The 17229-nt window shown below is 38.9% G+C and overlaps 1 protein-coding gene across 2 annotated transcripts in view; it reads right to left on the reverse strand.

Annotated features, from left to right (window-relative positions):
- Positions 1–17229, reverse strand: part of ABCB1 (ATP binding cassette subfamily B member 1) — a 100615-nt gene that overhangs the window by 35640 nt on the left and 47746 nt on the right. For both annotated transcript variants that reach the window (XM_019809991.2, XM_034667264.1), the window contains 9 exons: positions 16454–16625; positions 14256–14369; positions 14001–14111; positions 13653–13778; positions 13340–13543; positions 12850–13020; positions 4293–4454; positions 3304–3480; positions 2246–2392 (listed from right to left, as the gene is read on the reverse strand). In XM_019809991.2, the coding sequence (XP_019665550.2) occupies positions 2246–2392; positions 3304–3480; positions 4293–4454; positions 12850–13020; positions 13340–13543; positions 13653–13778; positions 14001–14111; positions 14256–14369; positions 16454–16625 (1384 nt within the window). The remainder of the gene's footprint in view (positions 1–2245; positions 2393–3303; positions 3481–4292; positions 4455–12849; positions 13021–13339; positions 13544–13652; positions 13779–14000; positions 14112–14255; positions 14370–16453; positions 16626–17229) is intronic.

A 17229-nucleotide genomic window follows, 5' to 3' on the forward strand; every position in this document is an offset into this window, starting at 1 on the left:
ACGTCATTCTGGGTCTGACCCATTTCCCATCAAGCACAATATTTGGGGGTCAAGATAGGCTTAGTATGACAGAAGTCAGGGCTGGTTTCCCTAAAGCCAAACCTAAAGGTGTGCGAACTTTACCTTCCTTAAGGACCAAGAATGGGTCTACTGTTCCTAAAGGGACCCAATACTTTTTCTGCGTATACTCCTTCTTGGAGCATGAGTGCCAGGAGGCCACACCAGCTATGTAAAATAGAAATGAGAATAAATACGGTTCCCCTTTGGTGGGAAACTACATTGTATGGCAATTTGTTATTTTACAATTTGGACACATCAAGCTGGAGACAAATCTGCCGACGCTGTTTTGGTAAACCAGAGAGAGGTAGTCATTCACTCAGCCCAGGCCCTTGGTAAGAAAGGAGCCTCTTTGAGCCATCTCCTTTTGTAGGACGGCCTGTTAGAAAGCCAGCTGACCTGGCACCACACGTGGAGACCTTTCCAGAGATGGTAAAAAGGCTAATAGGATGTCCTGGGCTTAGAGAACACAGAAAATAACTACTTCACAGGGAGAGAAAACAACTCCCTTCACAGTGGGCCAAATTTGTCTTATAACAGAACTACATTCCTAACCCAACCCAGTAAACTTTATCCTCTATACAGGGGGGGGGGGAAAAGCCTTTGGAGGAGATAAAATTCATTTTTCTTGGTTATTCCACCCAAAAATAGCTAACAATCAGTAAGCTCTTATTCTGTGATAGATACTATTCTACACAAATTAATGTATACCATTCCTTTTATCCTCACAATCACCTCCTAAGATTCACTATCACCAGTTTACACAGAGGCACAGAGAGGTTAATTAACTTGTTCAAGGTAACACAGCCTGCAAGTGATGACCCGGAGATTTAAACCCAGGCAATCTAACTCAGAGCTCAAAACCTTAAACCCTGTGTTACAAACCTTCAATGAGGCAGAAGACTGGTTGCCTAACCAATATCTAGGAGTCAGTGTGCTAACCCTGGGTCACTTGCTTCCAGACTTACTGTTCCATGAGGAACGAAGAAAATATAAAATCCTTAGGTTAAGTTTTTGCAACACACAGCCAAACCCATTCCTAACTAGTCCACTCCCAATTTTTTTTTTCTGATGATGCCACTGTCCACCTCACTGCCTGTACAACAAATGCTAGACCAGGAATCAGTTCCCTGTGGACCACCAGCCAAATGTTTATATGAAGCTTTAATGGAATGGTGCCATGTTCATTTGTTTCTGCCCTATGGGCACTTCTACACTACAACAGTAGAGCTAAGTATTTGCAACAGAGACCAGATGGCGCTCGAAATCTAAACTGTTTACTCTCTTACCCTTTATAGAAAAAGTCTGCTAACCCCTGTCCTAGAACATATGCTCCATGCTATCAGACACTTTATCTCCTTCTTGGCATTTTCTTTTCTTTTCTTTTTTTTTTTTAACCACCTGAAACAGTACGTGGCACACAGCAGTCACTGCAAACATAGTTCTTGAATGAATACACTGAACATACAAATACCAAAGAGAAATCAGCTAGCCAGGCATGGGGAGACCTGCCTATTAATGTATTTTTTGGTACATCAAAAGTTAAAGTTTGGCCTCTTCCATGGAGCAAGCAACTTCTTTTTCCGTAATGTTTTCAGCTGTTATGTCAAGGGTACCCTCAGTGTGATATTCAAACATCTACCGCGAAACAGAGAGCATTCCTGCCTTGGTGGTAGCTTTACTGATAAAAATGCCATCATTGAAAGCAGGTACGATCAACACATGTCAACCTTTCAGAATCTGTTCCTTTTTGTTTCCATCTTAAAAAGTGGGATGGGCACCCCCCAGAGGCAGCATGCCAGGCCTGCTCACATCCCAACAAGTGTGTATGTCACACAACAGCTCTGGCTCAAGCCAGTCTGGGCAACACACCATGAACCCTCTCTGAGCGCCAGTGATAGGACTTCTCATGACGTTTACTCAGAGCCCAGTGACAGCAGAGACCCTCCAGGTCAGGTTCATGGACTATTTCAGGAACCTGGGCCTTAAGAGACCAACTAACTGCAAGGACAAAGGAAGATTGAAAAATTAGCTTCCTATCCCAAACCAGACTTACACCTTCAAGTTGCTGAGTTTCATATGAAGGTACAATATTTTTTGTGGCTTATGTATACAGCTACAAATAGAAACAGCTCAGTCTTTACTCAGGACTCACAGGTAAATCCAAAAAATGGACATAAACACTTACCCCTATAATCCTTGAAAATATGACTGAAAATGCTGGTTGCAGGCCTCCATTTATAATAGCACAAAATATACCAACCACGAAATAAGGCCATTCAGTTATATTCAGCTTCAGAATCCTCCAGAAGGAAACTGGAGGTACATTTTCATCCTGGAAAGCAAAATATTACAACAGGCTAGTTAGAAAAAGAACTGATACTTTTTATCAATTTAATGATGCACAGTCCTTCAATATGTACCAAAAATTTTTAAAAATATTTCATTTATATATTTATTTGAGAGAGAGAGAAGACAAGCAGGAGCAGAGGGAGAGGGAGAAGCAGACTCCCTTGCTGAGCAGAAAGCCCAATGTGGGGCTCAATCCCAGGACCCTGGGATCATGACCTGAGCTGAAGGCAGATGCCTAACTGACTGAGCCACCCAGGCACCCCTGTACCAAAAATTTTAAATGAAGATATCTTATTCCTGTTTTCTTATGAACTGATGGCTATTTAATTTTTTTAAAAGTGCTGACAGATTCTTTTATATTGCTCCTATATATTTTAAGAAATAAATGATGTTTTCACAAACATTTAACACTTACCAGGCATTTAGAAAATTTACAAGTAGGGATAAAAGAACAGAAATGTCCCCATTAGAATCTCTTTATAATATAGGGGCGCCTGGGTGGCTCAGTTAGTTAAGCATCCAACTCTTGATTTCAGCTCAGGTCATGATGTCAGGGTCTTGAGATCAAGCCCTGTGTCAGGCTCTGTGCTCAGCAGGGAGTCTCTTCTCCCTCTCCCTCTGTCTTCCCCCTTCCCCCACCCCCCACCTTGCATGCACTCACTCTCAAAGGAATAAGTCTCTTAAAGAATATCTTTACATTATAAATTCTAATTCTAAAATTGTCTTATAAATTCTCATTCATAAATTTCTGAGCCTAAAATGTTGAGATTTTGGTTTGTGGAACATTTTGGGAATAGGACAGGAGAATTCTGGATAACTCTTGCTCCTACTCCTGCCACCCCAATGCTAGCCCAGAGGGAGGGCTGAAGGCATAACTCTACATCCGCTCCGTACCAAGTCCTCTTTTGTACCAAGCTTTCTGTCCTGGCCTTGTGGAGCATGTAGACTCTTGCGGGTTGATCTTCTTCTTATTAAACTGGATCCTGAATCCTTTGGAGACATTTCCAAGGCATCAATTTCACTTTTGGATTCACCAGTTGCATTTTCTAATTCAATTTCATTTCCTCTTGTCTAAAATAAACAAGAAATAAGCATAAGCAGGTTAGGCTCAGAAAACAAGTGAAAATTAATTGCCAAACATCAGCTATCAAGGAAAGTGGTAATTTACATCATTGTAGGAAAGGATAAAGTTAAAACTGCTACTGGGGGAGTAGTGTGTAAATGTGTGATCTATTTGAAAATTAAAACCACTGAAGGAGGACTGCCACTGAATATGCTGAAATAACATGACATCCTTTCCTTGTATCTTACCTTGTCATTTCCTTTTTGTGGGTGTTTGGGGCTCAATAATATTTTCTTTGGGCTAGTGCTATCAATGGAAATGTGGTGCACACCATTCTGTGACCCACGTTTGTCATTTAAAATTTTCTCAGTAGCCATGTTAAAAAATGCGAGAGAGAAATCCATTTTTACTCTGCATTTTATTTAACCTAATGCATCCAAGATATTAGCATTTCAACATGTAATCATTGTAAAAACTTAGTGAGATATTTTGCATTCTTCTTTTGTACCACATCTTTGGAATGTGGAATACATTTTCAATTCAGAGTAACTGCCATTGAAGTGTTCAAGAGCCACATGAGACTAGTGGCTATTACAGTGGATAGATTACCTTTAAACCTTTTTAAAGTTTTAATTTTCTCTAATTACCCTTCTTTATTTTCCCTCTTTTTAAATGGGAAGAAATACCTGGTCTGAATTCCCCAAGTATTTTTCTCACCTATCAAGATAATCAAGTCAAGTAATGTTTATTTGTAGTTCTAAATACACAAAATCAGTTTGTCCCTGAGTTACTGCATGAAAACTCTAGAGCTGGACTATACCTGCATTGTGACAAGCTTGAAGTAAACGCCTTTCTCTCTCATAAGTTCATCATGACTTCCTTTCTCCACAATGACTCCATCATCAAAGCCAGCGATGACATCAGCATTACGAACTGTAGACAAACGATGAGCTATCACAATGGTGGTCCGGCCTTTCCTGGCCTAAGGAGAGAAAAATGAGGTTTTTGAATACATGAACAATTACAGGCAAAAATTCATTCAATTTATATTTATTGAATGCCAATGCCTTGAATATTGTAAAAACCATCTAAGCTATATCAGCTTTAATAAATATATAGTCAATTGATAACAGTTTAAAATGATGTTTTATTATAATAAATATTAACACAAATATGATAGTCACATATCAATATTAGGTAAGCTTCTGAGAATTTTACTTAACCTCTATCAGCCCAAGTTTACAATAATAATCGGGGGCTTATACAAAGTAAAAAATGCTACAGTCCAAGCCCTGGCCAATCAGAGCAGACCCAGGCCAGTGTGTGGTATTAGTAAAGACTAGACAGCACTGGTCTGGGGACGCCTAGTGTCCCATCTCACAGAACTTCTGGATGATTAAGATGGGCAATCAGTGTGAGGCAGCAAAGTCCAGTCTTCAGTGCCACATTGATCTGAACTCAAATCGTAGCTCTGACATTTATGAATTCCACAATTTTATCCAAATCTTTTAGCCTGTGTGAGGCTCAGTTTATTCACATATAAAATGGAGATGATATTAGTACTCTATTCTTCAAGTAGTTGTGATGACCAAATAATATAATGTACACAAAGCATTGTGATATATATACAGTAAGTATTAATAAATGTTACTTATTCCTAGGTAGAAGCATTATAGAAAAACTGAAGAGCTATGCAAATGTTTCTAAATGCCCAGTGTCATTTTTGTTTAATATGAAACAGAAGTTAACAAAGTTTAATATGGAACCAGAACTTGTCTAAAATTTCTTTCAGCTCTGTAACTTTCCCCAAGGCTTATGACTTTTGTGATTTTGTATCTCTCTCCAGGAACTAGCAATAAAATCCTCAAACTAACAACAAAAGGTATTAGATCAATATAAAAAAGAGAAGTGGAAAACTGACGGGAAAAAGCAATACATGTAGAAAAATTCGGAGGTAGCAACTAGAAGGTAGAGAAGATAATGGATCAATTCTTCGGGTGTTTTTAAGAAAAGGGGGCATGCGGAATTGTCCCTCCAAAATTTACATTCTAAAGGAAAAGTATTTTTTTAATAGTTAATGTATTTTTGGGGGGTGGAGAAGAGGGGAAGGGCAGAGGGAGAGGGAGAGGGAGAGAGAATCTTAAGTATATTCCATGCCCAGTGCAGAGCCCTACACGGGGCTCAATCTCACGACTCTGAGATTGTGACCAGAGCTGAAATCAAGAGTCAGACACTCAACCAACTGAGCCACCCAGGTGTTCCTCAAGGAAAAGTATTTTTAATGCAAAAGTATTTTTTAAATCATTTTAATTTATAATTTAATACATACTTTCATTATAGAATAATAAGAAAAACACAGACATAAAATTACAGATAACCAAAGTGAAAGGGGAAATAGCAGCCACTATCCCACCTACCTCTATTTTGGTTCACTCAATTTTTAGTAACTTGCTTTTCTTTCCTATTAAGCACATTGACGGGATGTTTCAAGGAACATCCAGTAGTGTCATTTTGTTATTAGAGAAGGGGAGAGCTGGAATAAATATGAGTTCATCTTTGAATTCTACTGTGACACTTCTACTCAGGGAACTTCTGGGCTAAAAGGTCTTCACATTCCGGAGAGGAAGATGGTGGTGGAGGAGGAGGACCCTAGGTTCACGTTTTCCCACAAACACAGCTAGATAACTGTCATATCATCCTAGATATCCCAGAAATCGACCTAAAGACTGACAGAACAAACTCCACAACTAAGGAGAGAGAAGAGGCCCCATTAAGAAGGTCAGAGGTGAGGAGATGTGACTTAGGGGGAAACAGATCACAAGTGCTGCAGTGAGGAGGGAGTCATGGTTGCAGAAAAAGGCATGTGTGCACACGTGAGAGAGACGGTGGGGGGTGGAGAGGAGCACACAGGGATTGCACAAGGAGAATGTTTCCAGAAAGCCATTGGCTTGGAAAACAAGATGCGCTGAATTTTGTGAGTTCTTGCAACCATTGGGGCTTAAAGCCTGGAGTTTTAAAGGTCAGTGGACTTGGCTATGATAAAGCTTGGAGGGCATTGCACTGGTCCTGGAAAGAAGACAGACAAACAACCTTGGAGGGGATAGTGTGGAAGCAGTGATCTGAAAAATGATTGGGGTACACTGGGGGGATATTATTCACTCTTCACAAAGTGCATCCCCAAGAGGCAGTGTTCACAGAGACTCCATTCTGGGAACAGGAGATGGCTGATGCCATTTCCCTCCCCTGATCTCAGCATAAACACAGAGCCACCTGCAAGAAGCAGTGCACTGCTAACATAGGCTGCCTAACTTACATCAAGCTCCTGTGCTCTGGCGGGGATGCCCTTCTCAGTCAAGCTTCCCTCAGTCCCAGTGTGGTGAACCCCTTCCCCAGAAGACCAGCACAAGCCCCTGCCTGCACCACATCTCTATAGCCTGAAGTTTTAAAGTTCAGCAGGCTTAGATGGGATGAAGCCAGGAGGGCACTTCACTGCTACTGGAGAGAAGGCAGGCAAAGAAGTCTGAGACAGACAGTGTGGAAACAGCAATCTGAAAAATGTCTGGGGCACACAGAAGGGAGATTACTCTGTATTCTAGAAGTGTTTCCCTGAGAGGCAGTCTTTGAGGAGATATCTCTTTGGGAACAAAGGAGCTGGCTGGTACCACTTCCCTTCCCTACCTCTCAGCATAAACACAAAGCCAGCCACCTGAGGAAAGCAGCTCAGCTCAGACAATGGCTGCCTAACTTGCTTAAACCAAGCCCCACCCTCCTGTGCTCTGGCAGGACTGCCCTTTTAATTCAGGCTTGCCTCAGTCGGAGCATGGTGAACTCCTCCTCCAGAAAACCAGCACAAACCCCTGCCTACTCCACCTCTTCCAACCAGAGAGTGCTACAGGGTCTCAGTTCTGGTGGAATTGGTGTCAGGTCTCATTTTGCAAACAGACCAGAGCGCACCTAGTTAAAACATGCCACATTCAGGCCAGGGACCAAACAATGCCTACAGCAGGCAAGGAGAGCCTCTGCAAAGGACTGGCCCGAAGGATAGAGCAGCCAAAATGCAACAACAGAGTACATGCAGCACACATCAGAGACACTCCCTGAAGGACTAGGTCCTAGGTAGTACATGACCTCTTCTTCATAAAGCCACTATTTTCCAGAAGCAAGAGACATAAATGGTTTTTGTAGCACATAGAAGAAGGCAGAGACTTAGACAAAATGCCAAGAGGAGGAATTTATCTGAAATGAAAGAACAAATCAAGGCCACAGCTAGAGAAATAAGCAAAACAGATATAAGTAACACGCCTGATGGGGAATTTAAAGCAACAATCATAAGGATACTCACTGAGCTTTTTAAAGTTTTAAAAAAAGAATAGAAGACATCAGGGAGACCCTTACCACAGAGATAAAGGAGTTAAAAAAGAATTAGAGATGAAGACTGCAATAAACTAGTTTGGAAACAGGTTTGATGCAATGAACAGCAGACTGGGAGAAGCAGAGGAATGAATTAGTGACCTTGAAGACAAAATAATGGAAAATAATGAAGCTGAACAAAAGAGAAAAAGAAAAATTATGGAACATAAGAATAGACTGAGGGTACTCAGTGATTCCATCAAACATAATAACATTCATTTTATAGGAGTCCTAGAAGGAGAGAGAGAAAAGAGGGGCAGAAAATTAATTTCAAGAAACAATAGCAGAGAACTTCCCTAATCTAGGGAAGGAAAGAGATGTCCAGATCCAGAAGGAACAGAGAACTCCCATCAAAATCAACAAAAGCAGGCCCACACAAAGACATATTGTAATTAAATTTGCAAAATACCGTGATTACAAAAAAATCTTAAAAGCAACAAGACAAAAGACATCCTTAACTTACAAGTGAAAACCCATAAGGCTAGCTGTAGATCTCTCAAGAAAAACTTGGCAAGCCAGAAGGGAGTAGCATTATATGTTCAAGGTGCTGAATGGGAAAAATGTGCAACCAAAAATACTCTATCCACCAAGGCTACCATTCAGAATAGAAGGAGTGATTAAAAATATCCTAGACAAACAAAACTAAAGGAATTTGTAACCACTAAACCAGCCCTGCAAGAAATATTAAGGGGGACTCTTTGAGTGCAAAGGAGAGACCAAAAGTGACAAAGACAAGAAAGGATTAGAGAAAATTTCTGCAAACACTGACAAAGCAAGTAATAAAATGAAAATAAATACATACCTATCAATAATTCTTTTAATGTAAATGGACTAAACAATCAAAAGACAAAGGGTATCAGAATGGATAAATATACAAAACCCATCTTTATGCTGCCTACAAGAGACTCATTTTAGACCTAAAGACACCTACAGATTGAAAGTGAGGGGATGGAAAAACATTTATCATGCAAATGGATGTCAAAAGAAAGCTAGAGTAGCAATCCTTATATCGGATAAACCAGACTTTAAAACAAAGACTGCGAAAAGAGACAAAGAAGGGCATTATACAACCATAAAGAAGACATTCCAACAAAAAGGTATAACAGCTATAAATATCTATGTACCCAACAAGGGAGCACCCAAATATATATAAAAAATTAATAACATAAATATACTAATTGATAATACAATAATAATAGGGGAAATTAAACACCCCACTCACATCAATGAACAGAGCATGCAAGCAGAAGACAACAAGGAAACAATGGCTTTGAATGACATACTGGACCAGATGGACTTAACAGATGTATTCAGAACATCCCATCCTAAAACAGCAGAATACATATTTTTCAAGGGCACATGGGATATTCTCCAGAACAGATCACATGTTGGGCAACAAAAGAGGCCTCAACAAACACAAAAAGACTGAAATCATACCATACACCTTTTCCAACAGTGCACAATGAAACTAGTAATCAACCACAAGAAAAAATTTGGAAAGACCACAAATACATGGAGGTTAAAGTACATGCTACTGAAGAACAAATCAAAGAGGAAATTAAAAAATTCATGGAAACAAATGAAAATGAAAACAAAACAGCCCAAAACCTTTGGGATGCAGCAAAAGCAGTCTTAAGAGGAAAGTATATAGCAAATGAAGCCTAGAGCCAGCAGAAGGAAGGAAGTAACAAAGACTAGAGCAGAAATAAATGATATAGAAACTAAAAAAACCCAATAAAACCAGAAACTGGTTCTCTGAAAAAAAATTAACAAAATTGATAAACCTCTAGCAAGACTTATCAAAAAAAAAAAAAAAGACAAAGGACCCAAGCAAAATTACAAACGTATGAGGAGAGATCACAACCAACACTGCAGAAATACAAACAATTATAAGAGAATATAATGAGCATCTATATGCCAACAAATTGGGCAATCTGGAAGAAATGGAAAAATTCCTAGAAACACATCAACTACCAAAATTGAAACAGGAAGAAATAGAAAACTTGAACAGACCCATAACCAGCAAAGAAATTGAAGCAGTCATCAAAAATCTCCCAACAAACAAGAGTCCAGGGCCTGACGGCTTCCCAAGGGATTGCTACCAAACATTTAAAGAAGAGTTAATACCCATCCTTCTGAAACTGTTTCAAAATAACAGAAACAGAAGGAAAACTTCCAAACTCATTCCATGAGGCCAGCATTATCCTGATACTAAAACCAGATACAGACTCCACTAAAAAGGAGAATTATAGACCAATATCCCTGATGAACATGAATGCAAAACTTTTCAATAGAATACTAGCAAACCAAAGCCAGCAATATATTTAAAAAATCATTCACCATGATTAATTGAGATTTATTCCTGGGTTGCAAGTGTTGCTCAATATTCTCAAATCAATCAATACAATACAACACATTAACAAAAGAATGGATAAGAACCATTTCATTTCATTTCAATAGACGTAGAAAAAGCATGTGACAAAGGAAAACATCCATTTGTGATAAAAACCCTGAACAAAGTAGGTTTAGAGGGAACATACTTCAACATCATAAAAGCTATATATAAAAGACCCACAGCTCATATCATCCTCAATGGGGAAAAACTCAGAGCTTTTCCCCTAAGGTCAGGAACATTACATGGATATCCACTCTCACCACTATTGTTCAACGTAGTACTGGAAGTCCTAGCCTCAGCAATCAGACAACAAAAGGAAATTAAAAGCATCCAAATCAGAAATGAACCCACAACTATATGGTCAATTAACCTTTGACAAAGCAGGAAAGAATATCCCATGGGAAAAAGTCTCCAACAAATGGTGTTGGGAAAACTGGATAGCAACATACAAAAGAATCAAGCTGGACCACTTTCTTACACCAGACGCAAAAATAAATTCAAAATGGATTAAAGACCTAAATTTGAGACTTGAAATCATAAAAACCCTAGAAGAAAACAAAGGTAGTAAACCTTCTTTAACATCAGCTATAGAATTTTTTTTCTAGATATATGTCCTCAGGCAAGGGAAACAAAAGCAAAAATAAACTACTGAGACTTGATCAAAATAAAAACTTCTGCACAGTGAGGGAAATAATCAACTAAAACTAAAAGGCAACCTACTGAATGGTAGATTATTTGCAAATGACATATCTGATAAAGGGTTAGTATCCAAAATATATAAAGAATTATAAAACTCAATACTCAAAAAAAATGAATAATCCAATAAAAAATGGGCAGAAGATATGAATAGACATTTTTCCAAAGAAGACATACAGATGATCAGTAGACACATGAAAAGCTGCTCAACATCAATCATCATCAGGGAATTACAAAACTACAGTGTGATATCACCTCACACTTGTCAGAATTGCTAAAATCAACAACACAAGAAAGGACAGGTGTTGGTGAGGATGTGGAGAAAAAGGAACACTTGTGCACTGCTGGTGGGAATCCAAACTGGTGCAGCCACTGTGAAAGACAGTATGGAGCTTCCTCAAAAAGTTAAAAATGGGGGGGCGCCTGGGTGGCTCAGTCCTTAAGCATCTGCCTTCAGCTCAGGACATGATCCTGGCGTTCTGGGATCGAGCCCCACATCAGGCTCCTCCGCTGGGAGCCTGCTTCTTCCTCTCCCACTCCCTGCTTGTGTTCCCTCTCTCACTGGCTGTCTCTCTCTCTGTCAAATAAATGAATAAAAAATCTTAAAAAAAAAAAAAAGTTAAAAATGGAACTACACTATAATCCAGCCACTGCACTACTAGTTATTGACCCAAAGGACACAAACATACTAATTCAAAGAGATACATGCCCCCCAGTGTTTATAGCAGCATTATCAACGATAGCCAAACTATGAAAAAACAACCCAAGTGTCCATCAACTGATGAATGGATAAAGAGGTGGTACAGGTATACAAAAGAATATTACTCAGCCATAAAAAGAATGAAATCTTGCCATTTGCAATGATGTGGAAGGAGCTAGAGTGTATTATGCTAAGTGAAATAAGTCAGTCAGAGAAAGACAAATACTTTATGATTTCACTCATATGTGGAATTTAAGAAACAAAACAAATAAGCAGAGGGAAAACAAAGAGGGAAGTAAACCAAGAAACAGACTGTTAACTAGAGAACTAACTGATGGTTGCCGGAGGGGAGGTGGGTGGGAGGATGGGTGAAACGGGTGATGTGGATTAAGGAGCACACTTGTTGTGATGAACACCAGGTTTTGTGTGAAAGTGCTGAATCACTATATTGTACACCTGAAACTAATACTATACTGTTTGTTAATGAACTGGAATTTAAATAAAAACTTTAAAAAAGAGGTCTTCATATTCCCTGTCCTCACAGAGCTAGGCTGGTTACCAATACATACCAGAGACCAAGCAAACAGTGCCTAGCTCAGTTTAAGCACTCAATTCTGATTTGGTGAATGATTCATGTGAACTCAAGGATTGCAGGAAGGTCAAACTCTGTTGACATCAAGGACATTTCACAGCCCAGGTAAGTTTCCCAGATCATCAGTTCTCTGCCCCTTTCCTGAGGACAAGAGGTTTCCCATTTCTCATAGGGCCTTCAATAGGTATTTAACGTTTTGGAAATTAAATGTGAACCTTCATTATATTTTCCTCTTGTTGACAATAGCAAAAACAGAAAACCTAAACAGGGTTATCTCTACAGTCAAGTTTTCAAGATCACAACAAAGACCAATTTCCATTTGTATCTCTCTTTCTCGTTTAATTTTAAAGTTTTGCAAGTATCTTTCAGTGAAAGTTTATTCATTTCTACTTAAAAAGAACAGAAATAAATAGAAATTAAATGAACACATCCAAAGAGGACTGGAGATGTGATTTTGATACTTGACAGGGTCACTTTAGGAATCATCAGAAATGTCCTTTTTAAAAAATAATTTTCAAGAAGAATTAACAGTGGGATATCCTTATGCTTACAAATTAGGTTGGTGTGAATTGAGGTTCACAGACCTTATCCAGGGCCACCTGAACCACTGCTTCGCTTTCAGTGTCCAGGGCTGACGTGGCCTCGTCCAGCAGGAGGATCTTGGGGTTGCGAACCAGGGCCCGAGCGATGGCGATTCTTTGCTTCTGTCCGCCGCTCAGCTGGGCGCCCCTCTCTCCAACCAGGGTGTCAAATTTCTGCAACATAGAAAATAAAGGGGGAGGGGCGGTTAGCAAAAAAACGAACTAGTCAGCTACATTTTAAGATGGGAAGTAATCCCATAAACAACCCACAGGCAAAGGATCCAGTTCCTTAAAACTTAGCAATAACCAACCCCAATTTTTACAAATATGCCTGGTATGAGCTGATGGTGCTAGAGCTTTAAAATCTGAAGTCATCTTGATTTCTCTTCTTAGGAATTTCCTCTCATGTACAGTAGATTCCTAACTTCTCCTGCATTAGGCCAGCATTCTGGTCTTTGAACCTCTAGCATGGCAAAGATGGAGAGGGACTTACGTTAGGGAGTTTCATGATAAAGTCATAGGCGTTGGCTTCCTTGACGGCTTTCTCGATCTCTTCCATGGTGACATTTTCGCGGCCGTAGCGAATGTTTTCAGCTATGGTGGTGGCAAACAACACAGGTTCCTGACTCACCACGCCAGTAATTTCCCGAAGGTGCCTTACGTTTATGGTCCTAATGTCCTGTCCATCAATACAGATCTGAAATAAAAAGGAAGCGTGATTTCCGTGCATTGCAGATTTGGAATGTGAGATGGGCCAGGGTAACTGCTGATCCCTGCAGCATCGCATTCATTAAGAGCCACCTCACCATGCCGTCCGTGGGGTCATAGAGCCTCTGCAACAGCTGCACTGTCGTACTCTTCCCGCAGCCGCTGTTCCCAACCAGCGCCACGGTCTGCCCGCTCTCAACCTTCAGGCTGAGGCCCTTCAAGATCTAACAGAACAAATGAGAAATAAATGTAAGGGCAATACACAGACCCTGGGACTACAAACTGACAGTTCAAGTCAAAACTAGGTTTAAATATACTTTTATAAATATACAAATATAAATATACATAAATATAAATTGCCCTTCAGGCAATTTTTAAATCACTAAAGTATCAGAAACTTCATCCAATACATGGTTGAATCACTGATTAATCATGTATCATTGTACCTTAACTTCTTTTCGAGACGGGTAACTGAAGTGAACACTTTTGAATTCCAAATTTCCCTTAATATTATCTGGTTTATGTCCATTTTTCGAATAGCTGTCAATGCTTGGTTTCTAAACAGAATAAAATTTTCAGAAGATGACTAGGTTACAATACCTATTTTCAGTAACACTTGTGGTGAGTTAGATAAAGCGATAAAGAAAGTAACTTTTAATTAGAAAAACTTGTAGACGGATAAATGGCTAGCCCAGACTTACGTTATCAATTATCTTGAAGATTTCATAAGCTGCTCCTCTTGCGTTTGCAAATGCTTCAATGCTTGGAGATGCCTGTCCGATACTAAAAGCCCCAATTAATACAGAAAAGAAGACCTGACAGATGTGAAGGAAAATCATCAAGTTACTTAGTGTTTATTACAATTTTTTCCTACATCTTTCTTCTAACATAGCTAATTAAATTTTTATTATTATTATTAGCTTTGCTAATTAACTTTTAAACTGGCAAGCCAACTTATGAGTCCTGGGTGTCAAAAACATTTTAAAAGTTTAAATCCTTTTTGATTTACAATACAGAATTAGTCTACTTGCTCAGTGAAACAATGGTACAAGTTCCACCGGACCAGAATATAATAGAATATACATTTATTTAATGGCTAATTACTTTGGTTTAGATTGTTAGCAGGGCATAGGGGAAACAAACATCAAAAGGAGTGTCAGGAGACCAAGGTCCAAATTCTGGATAAGCCCTAACTGGCTATATGTCTTCAGGCAATTCTCCTAGATTCTCCAGGCTTCGATTTCTTCATTTGCCAAACTAGGCAGGAGTCTATCTGTTTTCCTGACCTGGCAACCTTAGAGTGTATCAAGTGAAACAGTGCATACAAAAATATTTTGTAAATGATAAAGCGCACATCTAGGGCATTATTCTTGATCAGGTTGTCTTCTTTCCTTCTACCAGACCATGTTCTCTTTGAGGTCTGATAAACAGGTTTTTTGGGGTTTGTTGTTTTTTTTTTTTTTCATTTTGCCCAAATGAAGTTGTTTTTCTTCAGGGTTACAGAGAATATTATTATTCATTTCTTTCTAAATCACACAGGAATTACCCAATAATTTACACAGAAGAAATTTTGCTAAGTGATTCTGTATTCATTTTCTCAGTTAGAACTTAGAACTACACTATAAGTTGTGGCAAAGTATTCCTGCCATTTCCGTTTGGTAAAAGAGGTAGCAAAAACTTGAAAAGTCTACGTGGCCACCCCAAATCATGCAATAAATAAGTGGCTGGAATTGGAGCTAAGTCATCCTGATCTCAAACCCCACGCTCTTACTCAGATTCTTCGTGCTTACAGTTTGTGAGGCAGTTCTGGGATCAGTGAATACAAGATTTTAAACTGCGTGTCTACATTACAATTAAGTAGAACACATGTCTTATGACAACCTAGGTTCACCAATAGCATTACTATCCTAATAAAAGCTTTTGGGTAAAAGCCATTCTTAACTAAATAGCACATTTTGGATGACACAATTATTATATCCACATTACAAATCTGGTTCTTGAGAAAGGGAACTGTTTTAAGGGACTCAAGAAATACAGTGTGTTACCGACAATATGCTTGTGCTTAGCCTATGAAAAAGGAACTCAGTGACTCTTCTAATAGTATGTACTTTTATTAGATCACGATACAGATTGGGCTTAGTTTATGAACGATTTCACCATTTTTAAATGAAAGAGGATAGCATCAAATGGCAAGCTTTCTGTGCTTGTACAAAGTTCTATAAGGCAGAGAACCTCCAAACAGAATATCCTTTAAGGAAGAGTAACAATTAATACTTCCATAACTTTGCATTGAATGACTGTCATTCAAAAGAATTTGAAAAACAGTTAAACAGTGTATTTTGCCATTTGTCAATAGTTGTGAATAGTCAATCAGAAAATAAAAAATGCTTAGCATTGAGCCTGCCACAAAGAAATAACCTCAACTAATGAGATTTCACGCTATAGAGATTAGCGATGCTAATATTATCTAGCCTATAAGACAAACTGTGCAAGAGGTCTGCAAAAAAGACACTGAACATATCTAATTTTCTTTCCACTTTTTAATCTAGTAGCATATGGCTCTTTGTATTATTCAATAGTTCTTCAATACCTATTCTCCAACAACACTCAAGCCAACATCACTCAACTTCATTGGAATTTTCACGAGAGACTCATTTCTTTTTTTTTTTTTTTTTTAAAAGATTTTATTTATTTATTTAACAGAGATAGAGACAGTCAGCGAGAGAGGGAACACAAGCAGGGGGAGTGGGAGAGGAAGAAGCAGGCCCATAGCGGAGGAGCCTGATGTGGGGCTCGATCCCATAACTCCGGGATCACGCCCTGAGCTGAAGGCAGACGCTTAACCGCTGTGCCACCCAGGCGCCCCGAGAGACTCATTTCTTAAAATAACATCACTTACAGTGAGTACTTGTCCAATAGAATATTCATTGGAGAGGACCAAGGAGGTCCCATACCAGAATGCCAGAGCATATGATGCATAGATCAACAGGAAAGCAGCACCAATAGAAATGTTGGCCGTGATAGCTTTCTTTATTCCAATTCTTTTAGCTTCTTCTAAATTTTTGTTATACCTGGGAGAAGTAAAAAAACTATCACATATACTCATAAATCATATGAAATGAGCTGAGATAGCATGATGGTTGTTCAGTACTTAGAATGTGCCCAACCCCGTGGTAGGTGCTTAATGTCTATTTTCTCCATTTGTTCATACATTGACCCTATGGTGTTAGCACTATTTCAATCCCTTCTTGTAGAAGAGTAAACTGAGGCTTACTTCTACAGAGATTAAATTATCTGGGGGAAAGTATTCTAAAGTTTTTTCTCTGGCCTTAGCAATAGTGAAACACATGAAATAATGTTTAGTAAACTTCTAGAACTTGCACTGTTTCATAGGCAAGACAAAAGAGAAGCTATGGAAACCTTTGTGTTTTCCCTTTAAAATCTGCATGCCTTTTAAGTTTAATAAAAAGCAAATATAAGGCTAGAAAGTGCTCAACACAAGTAAAGACTTCAAATCGCTGAATGTTTAAGGAAACATTAAGGAAGATTCTTTTTTTCTTTTTTCTTAATGCAGGCCCCATTAGCTTATTTCCATGTCTCTTTTCTTAAGAAGAATCTTTGTAAATATAGAATTAAGGTAAAATTATTAGAGAAATAGGACAGATTATAATTGAG

The sequence above is a fragment of the Ailuropoda melanoleuca genome, chromosome 1, assembly GCF_002007445.2.
Source record: "Ailuropoda melanoleuca isolate Jingjing chromosome 1, ASM200744v2, whole genome shotgun sequence".
Lineage (NCBI taxonomy): Eukaryota > Metazoa > Chordata > Mammalia > Carnivora > Ursidae > Ailuropoda > Ailuropoda melanoleuca.